Here is a 22,961-nt window from a genome sequence, read left to right as displayed (position 1 = left end):
GTGTTGTATGATATCCTCCCTAGATGATACGACTTGAGCTCAGGGAGTGAAATCCATATTTCCATTATAATAATTTTAATAATATGTCAAATAAAGTTTTTCATTTTCAAGCTTTGCTCAACATTGTAGAGAGTGGGACCTTCTGAATGAATCATTATTGAATTGTTGTATGTATGTTTGCATATATTGAGTGTCAGTCAAACAATCGTAGATCTGTATGTATAAAGACAAGTACTGATCTTATCAGTTATATATGGTTTTTATTTTGCATACATTCAACGCCCAATTTTTTCCATCCATTGTACTATAACAAAACTGGGATGCAAATCCCATTATAAGAGCTTTTAAGTGAAATGAAATGTCGGTATTTTTCTACGTTGTACTTGTGGCAGTAGTAGATATCAATGTCATATATCAAATTAGTTCAATCTTTATAAGTATGTTTGTATAAGGCCTTAATTGCAAGTCATTCATTTTATCACTTTTGCATCATCTATAGGTTCATTTAAAAACAAACAAAAAACTACTCTATCTTTTTAAAAATGTCAATTGCATATGTGCATATTATTCAATAATATATTTTCCACATATTTCCAATACAAACAATGATTCAATTATTTGACTTAATTACTGCCTTTCGATGCATTTTCTGCTTCTTTATTTCCAGGTAACTTTGAAGCACATGTATTAGTGTTGTCAGGTTCTAAGTTGTCTACACGTCAACTACGAGCTTATAAAATAAAAAAATGTATTGCATATCAGTATTAAGTGATTTAATCATTCTGAAAAGGGCATAGCTATTGGACAACAATCTATGATTGTTCCACAGATGTGCTGGAGCACAGCTCGTAGAAACTTGCTAAAAATGATGCCAACTAACTTTACTTTTCCCTATCAATATATTTAACGAACACTAGGGATGTATAAATCAAAAATAAATGTATATGTTGCCAACTTTGATAGGGAATTCTGAAAAACATTAATTAATAAAGTACATATTGTGCTTCTTGCTCGCTAATACCGTTGAATTAGCAAAATAGGGATAAATAATTAATAGGAGTTGTAATATCTTGCAGATTCGAAACATATACTTTTTTAAATGTATGCTCACAAAGATTTCGACAATTATCACATCCCTAATAATCAGGGCCTTTGATTCCCTACAAAATACATTTCTTTCTTTACTAAAGGATCGGTATTTTTATGGGTATTTTTTGAAATACATTATACGGAGAATATCTTCAAATTATACATTTTTTCTTGGGAGAGAGCTTCTTGGAAATACATTTATACGTAATATGTAAGTACAAAAATAGATGTGAGCTCTTTGTTGTAGGAACTTCAATGAGGCACTTTTATTATTAATGATACATATTATTCCTTATTGGCCTTGCTCCAAAGTAAATAGATTTAAAGAATCCAATGTGATCTTTTGAGTGAGAATAAGTAAATAGATAGATTAATCTTAGATATAGAAGTAATAATGATTCACGTTAGTTCTAAATATGATGTTTATTGCTTCTTTATATTGTCCAGCATTTGAGAAGGGTAGTTAAATATAAAATATACATTCAGTGGTAGGTAGGTCACTATCAAAGTATTATCTCGTAAAGGTATTATCGACATATGAGGTCCTCCTGAATGAATTGCTTTCGTCACAAGTACAAAAATCCACGGGATATCCTCTAATACTACTTATTGCAATGTAGCATCCACGATATTAGATTGTTTTTCTTCTTAGAATGATGTTTTATGCACATTGTTGAGAGACATGTAATGTTAAAGTATGACATATGAATATACAAGAATGAACTGTGGGGGAGAATAACTTAATCTGCAAGTCTCAAATCAAGAAACCTTCTACTATATGTGGTCTGTCAGCACTAAAGCAAGTTTAAATGATGTTTCCCAAAAATGAGTATGGATTATTACATTTGCATATTTAATTATCTTTTATTTCTAAAATAAAATATTCTGGTCAATGAGAGACACCACAAATTAAAACTAAATGTTGCAAAAATTCCCTGCCATACTTTAAGAAAAGTAATCGGATGTATTATAGTTGAAATCCCTTATGGGGGTCAAATATAATATCATAAATCATATGAAGGCTTTAAACTATATTAAACATTATTAGGTATTTCAAATCCTCCAGCAAATTTAAATATACATCATTTTACGAAAAATGTCCGTGAAATATTATGTTGTATGCATATATCAAGTAAAAAAATACATTTGAAATGTATCCTACTCTTGACATTTATTCAACATCACCTAGATCTTGACACACAACATACTTTGATAATTGTATCCTAGCTGAGGTATAATAGAATCCTTTAAAAATTATTCATGTACAATTTACATACATACGTTTTGAGTCAAAAAATGGTGACTTATTGTACACACTACTAAGTGATGTAAAATATATTCTTATTCTATGTTACAATATTAGCCAAAGTATTTTGACACCTAACACAACATTTTTAGACTTGAAACATGATTTTATAAGGAAAAATTAGGAAAAATGCGATATATCTTGTATTATTTGGATTTTTGAAAAAGAAGAGTTAAAATTTAATTTCTTCTATTGTCAAAATAAATTATGAAGTTATAAATATACTCGTACATTGCATTTTTATAAAAACCTACTCCAGGAACAAAATACATCTTTTCCTTGAAGAAGGAACAATTATGGGCAAATAGTTGAACTGGTTTTTTTACAAACAAAGCTCCAACTTTTTACGAGGATACTCAGATTAGGCTTGTTCTACGAATGACAATCGGAAAATTATAAACAAATCTTAGCATATTTTTAATACTTTTCACTAAGGACGGCCGCTGTTGTCAAAAATATAGATCATTTAATAACAAATGAAATGTTTTTTTATAAAAAAAAAAGTATCCAAAAATATAGCTTTTATATAATTAAAAAGAGGTCATATGTTTTTTTTAACTGGTCATCCAAAAAATTTAAAGATAATTTTTGGAGATCTTATTTTATCCCACTCCCTTGAAAAAAATAAATCCTAGACACAACCTAATCCTGACTCTGATCAATCCAAAAGGCGGGTTACCACATCTATCTTACGTATACATGTATCTATATATATATATATATATTAACTCTTGTTTGTTGATCAAAGAAAGTCTTCATGAGAGCTACACTTCTCTTGATATATTAATATTTATAGATATATATACGTCTACGTCTACACGCACGATAAATGTGGTAACTAGCCTATAGATTTTTTCTCGACTCTCTTTCTGACAAAAAACATACAATAGATGGTTATAAAATAGCGATTTCTTAGCAAAATGGTTCGATAAACAAAGTTGTTGCTTCCATAATATGAAAATATAGACTCCCTTGACTATATTTCGATGGAAGTTGTTAAACCACTGCGTATAGATATTATACATAAATAGTTATATAGGTACAAACCTATACTGACCTGCGCCATTAAAAAATGATCTTATCATCTTTTTTGTCTCCTATGTTGGTACTCTTGTTGTTACTTTTCTTCACCCCTTTATTTGGGAGAAAGGATTCACAGGAGGGTGCACTAAATATGGCATACAAGATGTTGGAATTCTAATCTGAAGTTATCTTTCGCCTTCTTTTAATTTCAATTCAAGGGGATGTCTATTTTTGTCTCTATTTATGTAGTTACGTAGACAAGAAAAGTGAAACATAAGTTCAATAAAATGGAGAGAAAAAACATTCCAATTTCACGTACAAGTAAATATCTAATTTTGAATACAAAGACATGAAATACCATTAATAACAAGAACCATAGAATTAAGAAATTGAGTAAGCTGACTTTTACATAATTACTGCCCGACGTAGAACAAATATCAAATTATTAACCCTTGTTTAGTTTTTTACGTAGTTAATCAAGTAGGGTTAAAATTACATATTTAAGCAAACTTCATTATGTGACAATTATATCATCCATATAAAGACAAGGAGGAAAGGTACAATCTTTTTTACAATTAATCTTAACACTGTTAGATAGGGTATCAAAAAAGATATAATTTGTGATTATTATATCTAAAACATTATCATTTCATTTTTTATAAAAACTTCCATGAAATATTAATTACTTATAAAAAATTTTAGGTACTAAAACTATACAGATTAATTTTGATTAGGTTGAGTGTGATAAATAGAATAACAGCTGATATGACATTAGTAGCAATGCGTCACCTATAATTGAAAAAAAGAAAATAGAAAGAGCAAAAAAAAAAATTAAAAGCAAACAAAATTAAGAGCTCTGGATTAGAAAAAATTCAGTAATAAAATATATATTGTACAGATTTGAAGCAATTTTATCCAATTTTGGGTTTAGAAAATCCCACTTCACTAAGGCCTAGTTAATCAATATTATATAATCTAAAAAACAAAGATAGTATGCAATAAAATAAAATAATAAAACTAAATGGAGACACAATAAGAAATAATAATGAAGATTCAGATTCATTTTCTGAAATGTCTTAAAACTGTAAAGAAAGCAAGAAACAAATAATTTTTTTTATAGGGAAAATAAAATTTGAGATAAATAAAAAATGGGTCTCTTATTATAATTTTCTATAAAAAAAATCAAATTTAAAATGATAATGAAAAGAGTCCCAGGATCCGCTCTCGGTAAAACCATTCCGCATAAAAACTCCATGGATCGATAAAAGTTTCATAAATGGATTATAAAATATGCATAATATAATATAATGATCCCCGTATGTAGTCCATCAATCCTGAAAAGTTTTATAAAGTTATTCACTCCAGTGATTTTTAAATATTCTTTTAGTATAATGAATTTTACAGAAAATATATTCAACTATCAGACGACACTCTAACATTGAGCCTCTAAAGTTGTAGTATTAAACTATATACTCGTATTGACTAATTTTGTGAAAAAAATTGGGTATAATTTTTAGCTCGTCCGTTTTTTGTAGTTGGCAAACTGAGGAGTGAATTTTTATTCCATTTGCTGTTGTCATTATTATTTATTCCTCGGGGATGAACTTCCTTTTCTACTACAAACAAACTATCATTAAATATACGAAACCGGATTGAACATTTACGTGTGCTCATAAAAGATGGAGAGTAACCGTGAAGAGATGTTACGGAATTATAATTGTAAGTCGTTGTTGCACTCAGAGTAGAATTGAGAATCGACATTGGAGTAATTTTTGCCTAATTTATTTCCATCCTCCCTTCGGCACAGCTGCTTGTAGCTGATATAATAAAAAGTCATGACAGCTAAGCTATTATCTTCCAAAACATTCTTCAATGTTAGGGTTACTATGTTATTGTTCCATTTCTTTTTGTTGGATATTGCCAAAATCCTCCCGATTAGCATAACTTCATATGTTCTAAGGATCCAAGCTTTTCAAATTATTAATTGATTCTGGCAATATTTCCAGTAGCATTTTTTTTAAATATGGACCCAGATGATGACTAATTATATTATTGAAAACTTGTTGTCTCATCATGGCATTGAGGTGCAAAAGCTCTTTCTTCAAATGTATCTTTATTACTTTTTCCATATTTGGAATGCACTAGATACCTACGAATATATATGCATAAAATAAGTGTCAGACTTTAATCTATTAATCAACTGCATGCGACAATATGCATATCTATACACATACATAGGTAGCCAGTAGGACTTGTAACATGACTTTGACCATGCGGCAATATAATTTCCTTTTTCAAAAAGCAATAAACCAAGTTTTATTAATCAGTAAAGTTTTTTTTCATAATGATAATACATACATAAAGCTTTTGTTTTACAAAGTTTTGAAAATTATATCAAAAGGTGACGTCCCAAATTACAGATACGACCAAATTTATGCTTCTCTTTTTAAATTACTTATCATTTATAGGATTGTTATTAAATACTAAATAATGCACAATTTTATTAACAACATACCTTATTTTATAGTTATAGATCATTAATTAACTAGATAATTAGTAATTTACGATTTTGCAATGGTCTAATAAATGTTGTTGTTGTTTTTGTTTTTCGGAATAAATACGGTTTCAATAATCTGATTTGTACAAACTGAAGTAATTTATAATTATTGCATTACATTCGATCTGATGGTATTAATTTTAGCTCTCTTTCATGATTTTTTGTGAAAAGCTTTGCGTAAAAAGAATTTTGTAACATTCTAAAATGAAAATGAATTGAAAAAATCGGTATTTTTTTGTTTATTAGAAATTCAACTGATTTTCCTAAATTGCCCCATAAATAGCTCAGAAGCTAAATTGAAATTAGTTTAATCTGTAACAATGTTATGTCAAACAATTTTCTCGCATAGTTTATTTTTGATGGCAAACGCACGTTCCTCCCTACTCCAATGTGTGGTAGTGACTGACAGTATTTCCAAGAAGACTTTATACTCCACATACCCTGCTACTAGTTCTAAAGCCTGATTGCCACTCATTGGATAAATGAAAGTAACATTACTGCACCCCGTATTATAGTGTTTATTTATAGACTTCATTTTTAAATAAAAGAAATTCTTCACTTCATTCTTTAAGCCTTTAGCGATTGTTTTGGAATCACAAGAAACACATTATTATGACTTTTAACTTTTGTGGATCATACTTAATTCAAGTAGGTGATTAAATAAAGATTGATCAAAAATACATTTAATATATAGGTAAACAGTGGGTTAAGATGAAGCATGAATGATCTCATGCAAAAGATAGTACATAAAATTTTTATGACATGTAATAGATTTATATTATATGTAGTTATTTTATGGAATGATGTACAAATAGATTAAAGGTATTTAGATGATCAATAACTCATACATTATTTTCTTAGGTGGGTCCTCAACGCTTTAGAAATTTTTTTAAATTTTTATTAGTCCTTGTTTTAGTATCAATTTTTAATCTTTTCAGAGTAATTTTTGAGCGCAGTTTTATTCGATTCTAGCCTTATATGAAGGATGAATTGGAAAAAAATCAGATGACAAGCAAGACGTTTTTATTCAGCTCTAAATTTAAGTTTTTTGGAATGAGACGAAAAATGAGTGCTCCGCAAGAAAAAAGATAACGGGTATCTGATCCAGTGAATGCTGAAATTTTAGTGGGCAAGAATATATGTAATGTAGAGATTAATGACAAATTCGTAGGAAGATCACCTAAAGAGGTCAAGAGGACCTTCAGAACAAAGTATTCAACAGTTCAGGTCATTTTTATGGGGCGGCATAGCGTCTGATTATAAAAATATGGACAAATATTTCTTCAAACACTAACAAAGTTGATACAAAGATCTTCTAGATGGTTTTGCGGTGGACTGTCTTATCGAAGTTGAAGATCAATTACGCCGAGTGAAGTTATGTATGGACTCAGGATGAGGAAACATCTCCTACATCTCCCAAAGCCAATAAGTTTGTGTGGAAGTACTTCTAGCCCAAGTATCACCTGATCCAAATCCTCTGGAATACTGCATTTTGGAAGAGAAGATTGTTAATACCTCTCACTGCAATTTATACGAGTTCAACGTCGACATCATGGAACACTTGAACCAGATGTTCAATAAATACATCCAGAAAACCTGCCCCAGGTGTTGCTCTCCTGTCGAGGATGTAATTTTCAATAAAAAAGTACTTTTATTGATAAATAGTACTCTGTTTTCAAAATGATTTAATTTCGGAAAAACATAGTAAATTATGTTTTTATGTGTATTGAAAACTTATAAGAACTTTGTCCTTCAGGAAATAGCTGTACAATATACGAATCTTACACATAAGTGATTTAATGAATGGAATTGTTAAAGTCATTGTCAGATAATTCTCATATTCAAGGGGGTGTTTTTCGCACTAACAAATATATAAACAAATATTTCAGTTATGATGACTAATTTACTACGTAGATCCATGATCCATAAAAATATTTCCAAATATCATTCATAGACCATTGATGGAATTGTGGACGCATGATTCGCTCAATTAAAATATCAAATAATCTTCCAGAAAAAGCTTCTGAAAATTATGTACCTACTAGTGTTGGGGTTCGGTTTGAATATCCTATACCGGTCTGAGACCGTGATAACTTTTTTTGGATCAAACTAATTCAGATATTTTCAGGAGTTTGGTCTTGACCGATCTCATAAAAAAATCGATTTATATGTGTCCCAAGGAAGCAATTGGTGTAGTTCAGCCTCACTTTAAATATCAATATAATTTAAAATTAGGTCAAAACTGATTTTATTGATGAATTATTGATAACGTTTTGAGTGCTTCCTAAATGGTGTACATTGACAAAATGACGTCATATAAAGTTTCATGTATTCCATGTGTGTATGTATAACTCGTATTACGGAGAAAGGGGAGAAAATCGGTCGAGAAAGTGAAACAGAAAAGGTATTCAATTCGAAACCGTGTTCATAACGGTCCACGGTCTCGACCGAAATATTGATCCAAATGGGTCTAGAAGAAATAAAAACAAACATTTAATCCCAAAAATTAGATGAAGAATTTAGAACACTTTTGACAGGATAATGCAAAAAGTAAATATTGGTCGATAATTTAATTTGAACAAGTTGTTGAGGTCTGTACAAGTTATTACTTGTATAAGAAGACTCTTTTAATTTAACTTCATATCATTTCATTTTGAAATGTTAAAATTACTTTTTTAGGTATTTAGTAATATATAACAGCGGGCATTTGAACTTTGTTATGTATTACAAAACACTTAAAATTAATTCACAGTATAATATCCAATTATAATTTATACATAATGTACTCAAATTTATGAACCCAGCAACCATTTCAAACAAAAATCCTGCAAACGACCTGTCCGTGCTAGTTAATTACAGTCAAATACATTTATATTTTATATTGTTAGTCGAAAAAGAATAAAAATCTACAGAAATACTGATACATTTCTGTACCAAAACCTGTACAAAAATATTGATACCGTGACAGCATTTGTCTAAACAAAAGAAATGAAAATGTTCATGCTATTTAAATAGAAACTATACTATTATCAAAAGCAAAGATATTTTATTACAATTATTTAGTCTAAAATTTTGGACTCAAGTCCCAGTGTGAAGATGTTTATACGTGACAATATATAAGCTGTTATTAATGAAAATTGTAATCCACTTTTACATTAAGTTTATGAAATCATACTAAGGGCGTCTAAAAATATCATTTACTCAACTTCATTTTTCAACCTTTGTCTTTAATAGGTATATATAGATGTATGACATGATTTGAGGTTCGACCCAAGTTTCCCTGCCCAAATTTGTAAAATAAAAAGTTTGGAATTCTTATGTTTTCTTAACCAAAATTGTATCTCAACTTCAAATCTGAAATCAGAAATACAAAACATGCAATGGTTTTTAAATATACTCATTTTTTTGTAAAGGTATGTCAAATCTCACGGAAATAAAAATATATTTTCAGCATTTTCAAGCTCTACAAATGAATCAATTAGTCAAATATTTGTGGTTTTGAGAACGTGTCATTATTCTGTGACAAATTGGATATTGATTTACTCAATATCATATAGCTGCTGGTCATATGATTGCACAATATCACGCGTTCCGAAATATGGATATTTTGCTCAAAAATCTAGTTTATGTTCCTTCGTAAAAAAAAATTTACAGAAGTATTAAGTAGCTTGACTCAAATTGGGTGTCATTTTCAAGAAGAAGTATATCCGGGGCATCATCGATAAGTTTTCACTAATATGGCACATTCCGTATTTTGGTTGAGGCCTCTCGTAATGCGAAATTTTGAATAAAACTTTAAATGCATAAATCGTAAAAAATATATATTCGGCAATACTACAGCTGGTAGGGAAAAAATAAATACATCAGCCTAAATTATACTATTTCAAGTACAAACGATCAAATAACCAAGTAGATAACTCCAAAAAAAATTATATACCATCCATTTTTAATGACTGACTTTATTTTTTCAACGTCAATAAAATTGGTATTTTAATTTTTATTAAAAGTGCCTGTACAAGAAATAGTATAAATTAGCTATCAAATTAAAGGTTAATAAATTTCCAATAAAAGTAAATCAAGCTTGTCGTACATTCTTATCAGCAGATATGGCTGCCTAAAGCCAGGAATTTATCTAAAAGTTTGAATTTTGATTCCGTTTTTCACACTTGAGACATATTTTTTAAACGGCCATTGAACAAAAGTTATGGAAGAAACAAATAAACAGCAGTTAAATTTTTTAGTCCTGGCTACTATTTATGATTTGAATATAAATAATGGTTTTTTTCATGTACATTTTAGATTCTATAGGTCTACAAATTTGGGATTTCAAAATTTTTGTTACACAAAAACTGTCATGTTAGGGGAAGTTAGTCACAAATTCAAATTTCTGTACAAAACAACACAAAATACAGGATTGAAACTTAAAAAATCTTACTTTTCAAACATTTTTAGACTTGAAAAGACTTATTAAACAATTAGCAATGTTTTATTTTCTACCTGTAATATTTTTTTTTTTGGTTATACTTTTGGCAGTGAAACCGGTGTCAAATCTTCAACCATGTCATATCAACAATTCATTGAATATTAAATTACTGATTTATCCTCGGCACATGTAGGACTCTAAATACTTCATTTAAAATTATTCCTCTCATTTTTGGGTTGCAACTTGTGCACAACAACCCCTTCAACGGTTCCTATTCTATAGCCGTCGATAAAACCATGAAAATATATTATGTAAATGCTATTAAATTTCTATTTTCCATTTTGCGGTTCGCTTTTACGACTATATGTATGTATATTATTTTACATTTCCATTGTATGTATGATGTAATAAATTATCATTCTGAAATGGTTGTTGATGTTATATATGTAGTAGCCTTTTATTAATTCATTTATTCATTCATAATATGTGTGTAATTTTTCTAGAGTATTTACAAAACATAATAACTTCTCATATATATGATATTATAATATGTGGAACAGTAAATAGTTCCAAAGAGGAACGAGGGCTCTATGTCTGTAATTCTGTATTTATTGTAGGGAGGGCCAGGAAGAGTTGTATCACATTTGGCTATGCTGCAATTACTCCAAGATGGGTTACTTTTTACTCCCCAAACTTTAAGATAACATATCTACATATGTCTGCTATTGTTTACGTATATTGATGTACCATTTTATTCAATAACTTTTCCAGAAAATTGTATTTGAATGTGACTTCTTCCTGTAGACAGAAACGGCAGTTTTATATATTAAAATGAAACTAAACTTTCAAAGTATTGAATTAATAAATTTTTATCTATCATAGTAGATTAAAATACAAAAAATTATATTACCTATAGATTACTATTGATGAGTGTTTTAAATAGGATATAAATGTTGTAGTTAAACAAAATCCCTAATTTTTCTAAAAAATGGCTTTAATAATGTGTGTCTCGCGTTCTATATGTGTGTTATATTTTTACGCTAGATGATGTTACAAATATAAGATTTTGTACTAAAAATAACTTTCAAGAAAGTTTTGTGATTTTTTGTCTTATTATTGTTTTAAAGCGTGTCAAAGATAGATAACAGCAAATAGAAAATAAACAATATTTTACAGTTTATAATCGATAAAGGCTAAAACACAAGCTAGGTGTATGAAAATATGAATAGTGTTTATGGTCCTGATACTATAACTTCCAATCACGTGCAATTTTGGTTACACGTCTGTTCTGTTTCGATATATAATATAATCAATGGAAATCGTTGAGTCTTACCTTCATGTAAGCACTGTTTTGATTGCCATGGAGACAAAGATTAATAGGAAAAAAATACAATTAAAAAATTGATTTTTTTTTACTACATCTAATATCTATTCTTTTAAAACCTGTTTAACCTCCCACTCTGGCTAAAAATATATACTTGGTGTAAAATGCTATTGGATAAAATGATACCAATGAATTAACAATGTAAGGAAAATTACAAAAATTGTTACAACTGATCCATTTGTAATGAGTTTTAGAGATTTTGAATTATCTTCTGTAAGAGTGAGCTTTGAAATGACTATATTATATTAACGGATTAAAATAATTAACAGTTTAAATAATGATAAACTGACTGCAGGATAAAAAAATAATTATAATAAAAAAAATTACTTTTACCCCTCAAAAACAGTTTTTATCTAGAAGAAAAATAAATAAAAAATATTTTTTTTTTTGTAAAATAATTTATATTATGTTAATAGGTTATGATGTACATTTAAGGGGATTAGAATAGAGAAAAAGGCACTGTTGCAACTCTTCTGTTTTCAAGGTGACCATTTTTATAAAGACATCAACAAATTTTTGTTCATTCGTAAAAAAAAATCGTCATTCGTGCCAATTATTCAGAAAAGCCAAAACTTTTTTCAGAATAACTATAATTTTTGAATTTTTTATGACAAGCTATGGATTTTTGAATTTTTTGTTTTTTAAATTTAAAATTTAATTTTTCAAATTTTTTTCCGAATAATTTATTCTTATGTAAATAGCTTTAGACACCTGATTTTACAACTGTCCCTTGGCTCCCTTACATAGTTGGAAAAGGGAAACGAGGATTTTAAGCTGTAATTCTGTATTTATAAAAAAATACAAATTAATATCATCGTCATTTCCACTTATTCCCTTACAGACACAGACTCAGGGCGGTGAAACAAGGAGCGTGTATACTTACATACCCGCTCAGGATGAAAACGGATATCGCATCACGTGCCGAGCAGAGAATCCCAACATACTCAACTCCGCCATTGAAGACGTGGTTCAAGTTGCTGTTATGTGTAAGTTTTTCTTTTTACAAAGATCTATTAACGTAATTGAATGCAGCAAATTTATTTATGTATCATACATTATTTATTGCCTTTTTATTAGATCCTCCATCCTTATCTCTGAGATTGGGAAGATCCCTCAATGCGGAAGATATTAAAGAAGGTGCGGATGTATATTTTGAGTGTCATATTGAGTCTAATCCTTCAGTAAAGAAGATTCAATGGGTCCATGGTGTAAGTTTGTTTTACTTATAATGTATGTACATAACTGCTACTTAAGTTGAGTGTAGTAAAAAAAAGTACATTAATATTCTTTAAAGCCTTTATTTAATATACATTCAATTATTTAAAACCAAGACCTCCCTCTCCCTTCTCTCAAAAATATATATATATATAGATATAGGGTAAGGCAGCAAAACGTGGACTGTTAATTAATGTCTATTTTTTCATTACTATGAATAGGTTTAGTGATTATTTTTTTATATTCTGTTCCCACCTGCCTTTTTATATTAACAAACTTCACTAATCATCTAGTCATTTCATCATCACGAGCGAGCAACAAGCAAAAAGGAAGTGTATCTCAGATCTCCTAGATTAGGGAGTTGATGTGATAAAGATTACGTACATTATTAAGGGTTCTAGGAGCATGATTTTTCAGTTGACCATGATGAAAAAAATGGATAAGACCTTTCCAGGATGTCAAGAAGTGGAGGACATAATATAAAGAGGGATACATAGTTATTTTTAAGTTTGGAGAAGAATAGAAAGGAGGATCCCACTAAGTCGATTAATCGCCTCGCCAACGAATTCTCTGTGGCTCTTAGGACTATCAAAAGGGCTATAAAGCACCCCATGCCACCTTCTGACAGAGGGCATGAAAGCCAGGAGACTCGAGAGGTGCAAGAAAATCCTCACATAAATTAAGGAAAATGAGTCAATTATGAAAATTTTCTCGGACAAGAAGATTTCACAAATGATTCATTTCACAATATGTGTAAACAAAAGCAGAGGTTGAAGGAGTTTACCCCACCAAATATTGAGCCTGAACAATGGTCCTTTGCGTTTTGGCCTCTGACGGAAAGAAGATGCCTCCTTTCTTTTTCAAGGCTGGACATAAAATCTACCAGGAGGCCTACTATAAAGTGGTTAGGTACATCCCATCTTGTTAGGGCTGAAGGCCAACTACCCGGAGGGTAACTGCGTGTTTACTCTGGACGGTGCCTCCTCTGACACGTTCACCAAGTGAAAAAAGTTATGAGTAGCCAACATGGCTCGATTCTGATCCTAAGAGATATGGCCCCTTCCTCCCCAGATTGGAGCCCACTGGACTTTTGTATACGGGGTACGTTAGAAAAGGGAAACCAACAGGATCTCACACCCAATTGTGGTCTCGCTGAAGTCCTCTATAGTGTTTGCATAGGACAACTTATCAAAGGAGTTTTTCATGACATCCTTTATACCCTTCAGGCGACGTGTAAAGGATATGATTGATTATGAAGGTTTTATATATTGATCGGAAAAAGTTTTGCAAAAACCTTACATCTATTATCGAAAGTATAAAGTGTTCCCTGAGGTATATCATATTCATATTTTTGATCTAAGAAATAACAAATTTGTCATGTTAATACTATCTTGCTGACGTTTCCCATGTAGAATCGAGTGTTTGTAGTTAATGCTCAACGAGGTAGTGCTATAGAGACTAGAGTAATCCCAGGTTCATCAGTCATTACGTCATTTTTTTTTCTCAAGCTGTTATTAGTATACTTTCATTTTTGAAGAGAGAAATTGTAAATATTGAGTAACTACTTGTGAGTGTGCCGAATACAAAAATATGAGTAACACTCAAGATTTCTTGCAAAATTATCTCCTATATTTTTTTCGGGAGAGTTTTACTGTTTGGCAACTCCATACTACGAGCAATGCCTGTTATTACTACTCGTGTTAAATAAAGCCTTTCATTTCACCCAAAAATAATTTATTCAATTTTAAAACATCTAATATTATGTCAAAAATGAGAGGTAGTTCAGGGGTAGGTTTGAAAGAGCTGTAGCACCCCCCCGAAAAAAAAAAAAAAAAAATAAAAGGAATTATGCTTTTAACTAAAAAAAATCCCCAATGTTTTCACTTTTACTAATTATTCTCTATTAAACAGTAGATATATTAAAAACTCAATAACGAGAGATAATTTGAGCTCAACAAATCAACATTCCAAACACTATTTAAAGAGAAATTAAAGCTGATAAAAAAAATGATTAGAAATTGTTGATGTTGTGGTATGTGGCGTGACTGAAAAAACCAGGCCTGGACACTAAATTACCCAGGTGTTACTCAGAAAAAAAAAAAAAAATAGTATATAATAGAACTCTATTTTGCCATATGTATTTGACACATTAGTTTCCGAATTCTTGCATAGGCTAGCTTGTCAATATTTGGGCTCAATAGCTTTGTTGAATCAATTTAAAATATATTATGAATAGCACATTCAAAAGAACAAAAATTTAAATGTATTACTTATTACACCTTCCATTAATGAAAATGTATTGTCATCGAAATGGTGCAAAAACTAAACTATATGTTTTTTGAAAAATAGCATGACTTTGAAGGTATTATTTCGAGAACATTATTTATTTTTGGTATGATTATCCACAAAAAAAAAATTTGGATTATCTAATTTTCTCAACTTTTAACAACTCAAAAATTCAATCCAAATCTTCGATTTTGAGCGAGTTTTATAAAACAGTTTTTGTTCTTAGAAATGAATAAGAATCTTAATTTTTCAAATTTATAAAACATGACAGCCCATTATGAATATAGGAGGTATCCATAGGAACACCGTAGGTTTTGCATAACGTGGTGTTTGGAATTATTCTAACTCCCCATATTGTCCAGTATATTCCCATCGTTTAGTGTTTTTTTATGTTATTATAATGAACTATGTATATATATGAGGTAAACAAGAATTTTTGCAGTTATGGACGAGTTCGTTTATACCCGATTAAGAAAAAATTATACATTTATTTTATATCTGTTGCATACATTATTTTAAATAATATATTATTAATAAATTGTTGTAATAACCATATTTAAAAAAATGCCTCCTTACAACGCGGATTTTTCTTGTTCCCATAACCTGCAATAAGCGGGGACCCCTTGTATATGATTTTACAGTGAAGGTTAGGGAAGGTAATAGGAAATTGTTAAAATCTTGGATGCTTTATGATGAAGGGTGATGGCTGTACTCCAATTTTGTTGAGTATACCTGAATTTTTTTTGTGTGTAAATTTTAATATTTGAAAAAAAAAATTACAATGCATTTTATTTTAAAAAAGTGTATTTATTCAAATATATAAATATCATAATTTATCCAAGGAAATTTACAATGATAACAGGACGTATATGGAAAATTACTAAACTATTCAAACAATAGAAACATAAATCATTATAGAAGAGACCGCAGATCGTTTTTTATTTAAATATTTATATTTAGTTGGCTGTAGAGGGAAGATTATTTAGGATTGGAGGTTCTTCTATATTTTTCTTAACTTTTGGACAAAGAAGACAAGTTGGAGGGAGTTAACATTTTGGACATTACAGGATAAAACTTTTGATAATTTGAGGCTCCATCTACTTATGCCTATGTTGACTCTCATTTTCGCCTCAATTTTATGTACGACAAATTTTTTGCAATTGATTCAACAATTATATGTGTTTCTAGAACGCCCCGATGAATATGTATTTCAACATGAGAAGTAACATACGCTGATTGATATGTGTGTTCTTCATTTAACATAATTGTTCATACATGGAAGGCTGTCGTTTATTGATATATTTATGTTCTCGTAAAGAGAAGAGTTAGTGTAGGAGTCGTTTTAATTGACTTTTCTGACTAATGAGGCTTGTTTTATAGATTTGATATAAAAAAAAGGTTAGTTTATTGATTTACAAATTTGTCAAATGAAACATTGTATAACAAGTTCTACGTGCTTGATAGGGAAAATGATATATTACTTAGGTTCATTAAACATACATACCTAGTCTCTTTTTGATGCTATTTTTATTCTTTAGAAATCAAATAGAGTTGTCAGTATTCTACATAAGCTATAATTTGTAAGCAAATATATTACAATTCCTTGCAGGTAATGAATATAACTGCATGATGCATGCATAAACTCTTTTAAAATTGCATATATGTGCATCTTTTTATCTAATGACTACCATAAATATAATATTTGTATTATTATCTTGGGCATAATTAGATATTTTACAAAAATTAGTATTGGATTTGAGCATTACTTGAACTAAAAAAACTTGCAATCTAGACTAAACTCAAAAATATTGGAGAAAACAATGCCAGAAAAAAATTGAAACTATGATATTTTTTAAAAAATCCAAAAAAATGATTATTTTGTGAAAAGCTGTGGTCTTTTGAAGTTTTTTTTTTTTTTTAAATCATTATTGGAATTTTTTATGAACAGCTATAGATTTTTGAAATTTTTTTAGAAATTTGTTTACATTTTTTTGCAAAAAAGAAATCCAAAAACCATGCCTCGCCCTTCACCTCCAAATAAAATTCTGCAAACGCCCCTGATTTATGCATTCCAGCAATTTTGCTGAGGAGGAAGAAGGTATTTCCTAATAGGGTACTGATGGGGTCAGATGTTAGCAACTATACAGTATACATTAAACTAAATACTAAATTAATTAAATTTTTGGCATGTTGTTATTATATAAATGCAATTATTTGAAATAATTTCCTATTATGCAAATAAATGTTTACTAAAGTACCTACATAATTTGTATAATAATTGACTGTCTTATTGTGTTAGTCAAACCTACTTAATTGTTGAACTTAGATTAGATCAATTTGATAAGAAAAATATTTCACCTCTACTCCTCAAACTCTACTCGACATAAAAAGCTCATGAATCCGAATTCGACTTAAAATTCAATTACTCAACCTAGATAGTTATAACTTATAACTCAAAGCCAACACAACAAAAAATCCAAATAATTAAATCAAGGGCTGTAAATTTCGTTGATTGCAAAATGTCCTTTATTTCTTAGATAAGCAATGAATTATTTTTAAACTTCGTCTGAGACAAGACTTGAAACAGTTTATCACTCTTCCTCACAATATAACATCACACGTTCTAGTCATTGGTTTTATTGTATTTCGAACCTTTCCTCCAAAAAAAAAAAAAAAAAAAAGTCCAAAATCAGTAGGTTGTAGGCCAATAATTGTCGGGAATTGCTCAGAACTTAACAAGAGCTAATTCTAAATTGACAAACTACCGTTCAAAACACATGGACAAAGTACAGTATAAAATTTTGCGATTAGACTCTTGTAATTTTTATATCATATTCATTATGATTAGGAAAAAAAAAATTCGACAATCCAAAAAATGATCAGTCAGAGGATATAATTCAATGAAATTCTCCAAGTTAATAGACAAAAAATTAAAATTCACAAAATCTGACTAGTCATTGATGAGGTATGTTAGATCATGAATGAAAATCTAGTATTTTTAGAACAGAAATTTAAAAAGTTAATTTTGAATGTATTAGAAATAAAAAAACTTGAAAAAAATTCATATAGATGAGTAATGTATCTCTGTTCTTTGAAAAATATTCATCTAAAATTAAATTCCTTGGAGAAATTAGCTATAGAAGAAGTTAGTTCATGGGGTTATTTATTTTTTTATTTTTTAAAGAAAAGAAAAACTTCTGTAAGTATGGTTGAATTTTTTTGTATCACTCCATTTGTTAGTAACATGTCTACAATGTTGTATTAAACATACTTTAAGCTTTGTAGAACTATGACATGTTTGTCATGATTCCATGATCAAGGAAAAATCCTGCTGACATTTTGATAATCCTTTTTATAAGTACGTACTAAGTAGTCAAACAGCGATTAAGATGAGGGTAAGTGATATTTTATGTAACCTTCATTTTACTTAATCCTCGTCCTTCATCAAGTCGTACTTTGAACTGACCCAAATACATACATTTGATTTAATCAATACATACATTCCCAAAAGGATTGACTGAGATCTATATTAGGATTTTTTGGAGTCAATTTCAATAACTATTTGAGAGAGAAAACAAAACTTAATCAACCGATTATTTTTTTTTTGTAATTTACCCTTGAAATCCTGTAAAAATTACCACATAATCCCAAAGCATAACCACTCCAACAAGTTTTTTCTTCATTGTCATTGCAAAAAGTTCATATTTACTAAGATTTTAAATATCCTATAATTTTGCCTGAAATTTTTTTAACAGTTTTTTATAAACATTGCATACAACATTGTTGTATAAAGTAGTACATTTTATAGTAAAAGATAAAATTGTCATACCAGCTTAACGGAGTTATTGCATTGCCTTAACATATCTCACAAGTCAGTTTGAGCCATTCCGACTCAAAATTTGTACATGAGACGCGTCGTTGCACGGCTTGTTCCAAAAGAACTGAATTTTCTGCAAAAACAGTACCGTGAAAAAGTCTCTTCGGACATGCTTGATTCTAAGAATTTCGACCCTGCGTTCATGAAGTGCATCATAACTGGTGATAAGACGTGGGTCTACGAGTAGGACTTGCAAACAAGCCAACAATAATCAGAATGGAGGATTGTAAAAATCGTGGAGCACTAATGAGGTCGACTGACTTATCCAGCTGTTGCAAGCAAACTGGTCAACAGATCGTACTTAAATTTGGCATCATAATGAAAGAAAGTACTTGTGACATAGAAAAAAAATTGTTTTTAAATCCCTTCAGCGTGGGCAATTTAAATTTACCATTTCTTGTACTTATTTGACAGAATGTATGATCCTTTATTTTATTTGATTTTTGTATATGATTAGGCACATTTTGTAGAACCTGTATTCAAGATAACTTTTCAAATATTTTATCTTTCGAATGGTGGAATTTTTTTTTTTAATTTGGAATTATCTTTAATTTTCATTTATATAAGTATTTTATTTTAAATAAGGCTCTGAATTGGAATTATACTCTGAAATGTTATTTTTAAAAATAAAGCCTTAAAGGCCTAACCTACAACAATTGAAATTTTTAAAGATCATTTTTGTGTTCTATGTTTTCAATTACATTAATGATTGTGGGTTTTATGGGGAAAACGTTCCAAGACTTGAATTTTGTTGCATAGCAAAATACTCAGTTCACTGATATATCATTTATATCCTCGAATCCTCTTCAACTTTTATGATTAAATATCGTCATTAGCCATTTGAAGTCACTAAAAATTGCACTACTTGAAGTAACAAAAATTATTTATCACATTAAATTGATGAATTTTATTTGAAAATCCATATGTAGAACAAATAAAGTTTATTTATCAAATGAAGTCTCATAACTATAGTTAACATTCTTAGATATCTCAACTAACCATATAAATATGAATATAGAACCTATAATTGTGCAAAATATAAAAATATTGAGCTGTGTGTTACTATATTCCTTTTTCAAGGTACTTTTATGTTAACTCGCAACAAGTGTGAGTGCATATGAATGAAAGTTGTAGCAATTGGTAGAATACATGAATGATGACTAAATTATCTTCGACTGTATTTATAAATTATTTAGGACTTTAAGATATAACTTAATTTCATATTCAAATTAGGTGATTATATATATATATTAGTTTTTTTCGAATGCCTGGTTTTTGTAATTTTTACAAAAAAAATAAAGAAAACATTTGGAAAATGACATTTTTCTAAAAGAAAAGTGAAAAATTTAATTTCAAATATAAAATTTTTTTGAAAAACATTTCCAAGTCCACAATCATTCACTAAAACATATAACTTTGAAAAAAAATTTCAAATCTTACATTTATTGAGAAAAAAGTTAAAGATATTAAATTTTTTGAAAAAAAGTTCTAAAATTAATTTTCAAATATAATTTTTTTTTTTTTAATTTAAAAAAAAAAAAATTTCAAATATTAAATTTTTTGGAGAATAATTTCAAAAAGACAAAGTTATTGTAAATTGAAAAATTACATTTAAAGAGCAAAAATTCCTACTGCCCTCAAGCCGCCTCCTGCGGAACCACTCAGGCTAGTGTTGAAAAGTTGTTTTCACTTGGTAAGACAATAAAATTGCATTTTCTCTGAGATGTCAGCATTAGACTACACCGTGCACATTTTCCGAAGTAACCCTGTAATTTGGTCTTACTCTATTTTCCCTCAGAACATTTTGCTTTAAGGATATTCCGCCGTAATATATAAATAAATGAGATTTATTTGTCTTTTTTATTTATTTTTGATTTTATTACTATAAAATGAGTTAAATGTTTGTTGTATGTAGAAGTAATAATGGAATTATTCTTTTGTCTAACATTATACTTGTTCGTCAATCCATTAGTCTTTTCTAGTATTAATCATGTCTAATGATGATTACTAACGGACTAGTGATAAGCACTTCTTCTATTCGAATCGTTGTTTTTTCATTTTTGTTTTTCTTATTATGATTATTAATTTTCTGTTTTAAATTCATTACAAAGTGAGATTTGTTGGTGTATGTATGCGTCATAAATGTGGGGTATTATTCCATCATTTTTCCTACAGAAAACAATCATTTAATGCGTTTTATAGCTATATACATAAGTTATTTGATCAAAAAATCAAAGGGAACACTAATTTTATTCATTAAAGCAAAAATAAACAAAAACGACCTATGGATCTCATTTATTCATAAATTACGGCGAATATAAAGACTTATCCTTGAGATAAAATGACTAAGACAAAAAGTCCGGAGATAAAATAGTTCATGGCAAATTGTCTAGCGCCAATACACTAATACTGCATGGAGAGTCCCTCATAACCGCCCCTATGGCAACAGCTGCATGAAAACTTTTATGCACTAGCTGTAATCAAAATTCGAACTAGGTTGAAGCACCAACAACCCTAATGTACATACATATGAAATATATAAAATTTCAATGAACCTCAAATCTATTTTTCAGATCTAACATTTAAGTATGCATTTGCCACCATTTTGTATTCATGTAAATTATAACAGTTTTTTTTTTTTCTTTCTTTCGCTCACTTTTTGTGTTTTGACTTTACATGTCGGATTAAATTAAAAAAACATATAATATAAATTGCACTTATTTCATCATTTGCCATTGTGGTATCTAAAAACAAAGATCTTTGATGACTTGTGTTTGTGCATACATTTATAAAGATGAATGGATATGTAAAATAGTTTTTTGATGATGAAGAAAAGGAGAATGAAAAGTATAATTATGCAACTGACGACGACCATAAAGTTGTTGTGAGTTAACACGAAAGCAATTTTGAACAAAGATCAGGGGCGTCCGCATACATATATATATTGTTGGGGGGGCTTGGTTTTTGGAATTTTCTTCTACAAAATTCAACAATTTAATTTCAAATGTTAAATTTTTTCAAAAAAAAATTCAATTATCCACAGTTATTTACAAAAAAATAAATTTTTGAGGAAAAAATTAATAGGTACTTATTAGAAATTAAAAATCTTTTTGTGAAAAAACTTCAAAAATGTAAAGCTATTCTCAAAAAATTTAATTTGTTGAAAAAAATTGCAAGAATCTACAACAGTTTACAAAAATTAAATTTTTTGTAGTAAAATTTCAAAATTCACTAAAATTTAAATTATTTGATAAATAAATATTAAATTTTTTAATAAAAACCAAAAATTATTTTATTTGGGGGCTCCAGCACACACCCTGCAGACGCCCCCCACTTAAGATATAAAAAGGAAAATATGTCCAATACATTTTTGACATCATAGGGATAGGATTTTTGTAGGATGCAAGGAAAAGGCGGGAGAAACTGAATTATTGCTATAAAGAGGATAATATGCAACATTTAAATTACAATTCGTTCAGGGGGAAAAATATAGTTATATATGAATATATACAGAATGGGGACCCAAAACATGTAATATCCTAACTTAATTACGAAAAACGTAATTTAGTACTTGGGACTTTCAAAACGAAAGGGATTTCCAGGAAAGACAAAGGCGTTGGAATGAGCATTGTTGAATTTCCGAAACTCTTATTGCCAGCAAAATGACCAATTATGAGCCCTAAGCTAATGAGGAAATAAGAACTGTTATCATCTCAGATATTGTAAGATATGCTACCTTCACTTTGATGACTCGGGACACAAGAAATAGTCATACCATGGGGACGAAATGTAGTGTTAAGG

At 29.2% G+C, this 22,961-nt stretch overlaps 1 protein-coding gene across 4 annotated transcripts in view; it reads left to right on the top strand.

Annotated features, from left to right (window-relative positions):
* The window catches only part of LOC121117912 (neural cell adhesion molecule 2), a 236,131-nt gene that overhangs the window by 191,990 nt on the left and 21,180 nt on the right, over positions 1–22,961 (top strand). For all 4 annotated transcript variants that reach the window (XM_071888648.1, XM_071888649.1, XM_071888647.1 and 1 more), the window contains 2 exons: positions 12,624–12,768; positions 12,860–12,990. In XM_071888648.1, coding sequence (XP_071744749.1) covers positions 12,624–12,768; positions 12,860–12,990 — 276 coding nt within the window. The remainder of the gene's footprint in view (positions 1–12,623; positions 12,769–12,859; positions 12,991–22,961) is intronic.

This window comes from Lepeophtheirus salmonis, chromosome 5, assembly GCF_016086655.4.
Source record: "Lepeophtheirus salmonis chromosome 5, UVic_Lsal_1.4, whole genome shotgun sequence".
NCBI lineage: Eukaryota > Metazoa > Arthropoda > Copepoda > Siphonostomatoida > Caligidae > Lepeophtheirus > Lepeophtheirus salmonis.
This window is presented reverse-complemented; position numbering and strand designations above follow the sequence as displayed.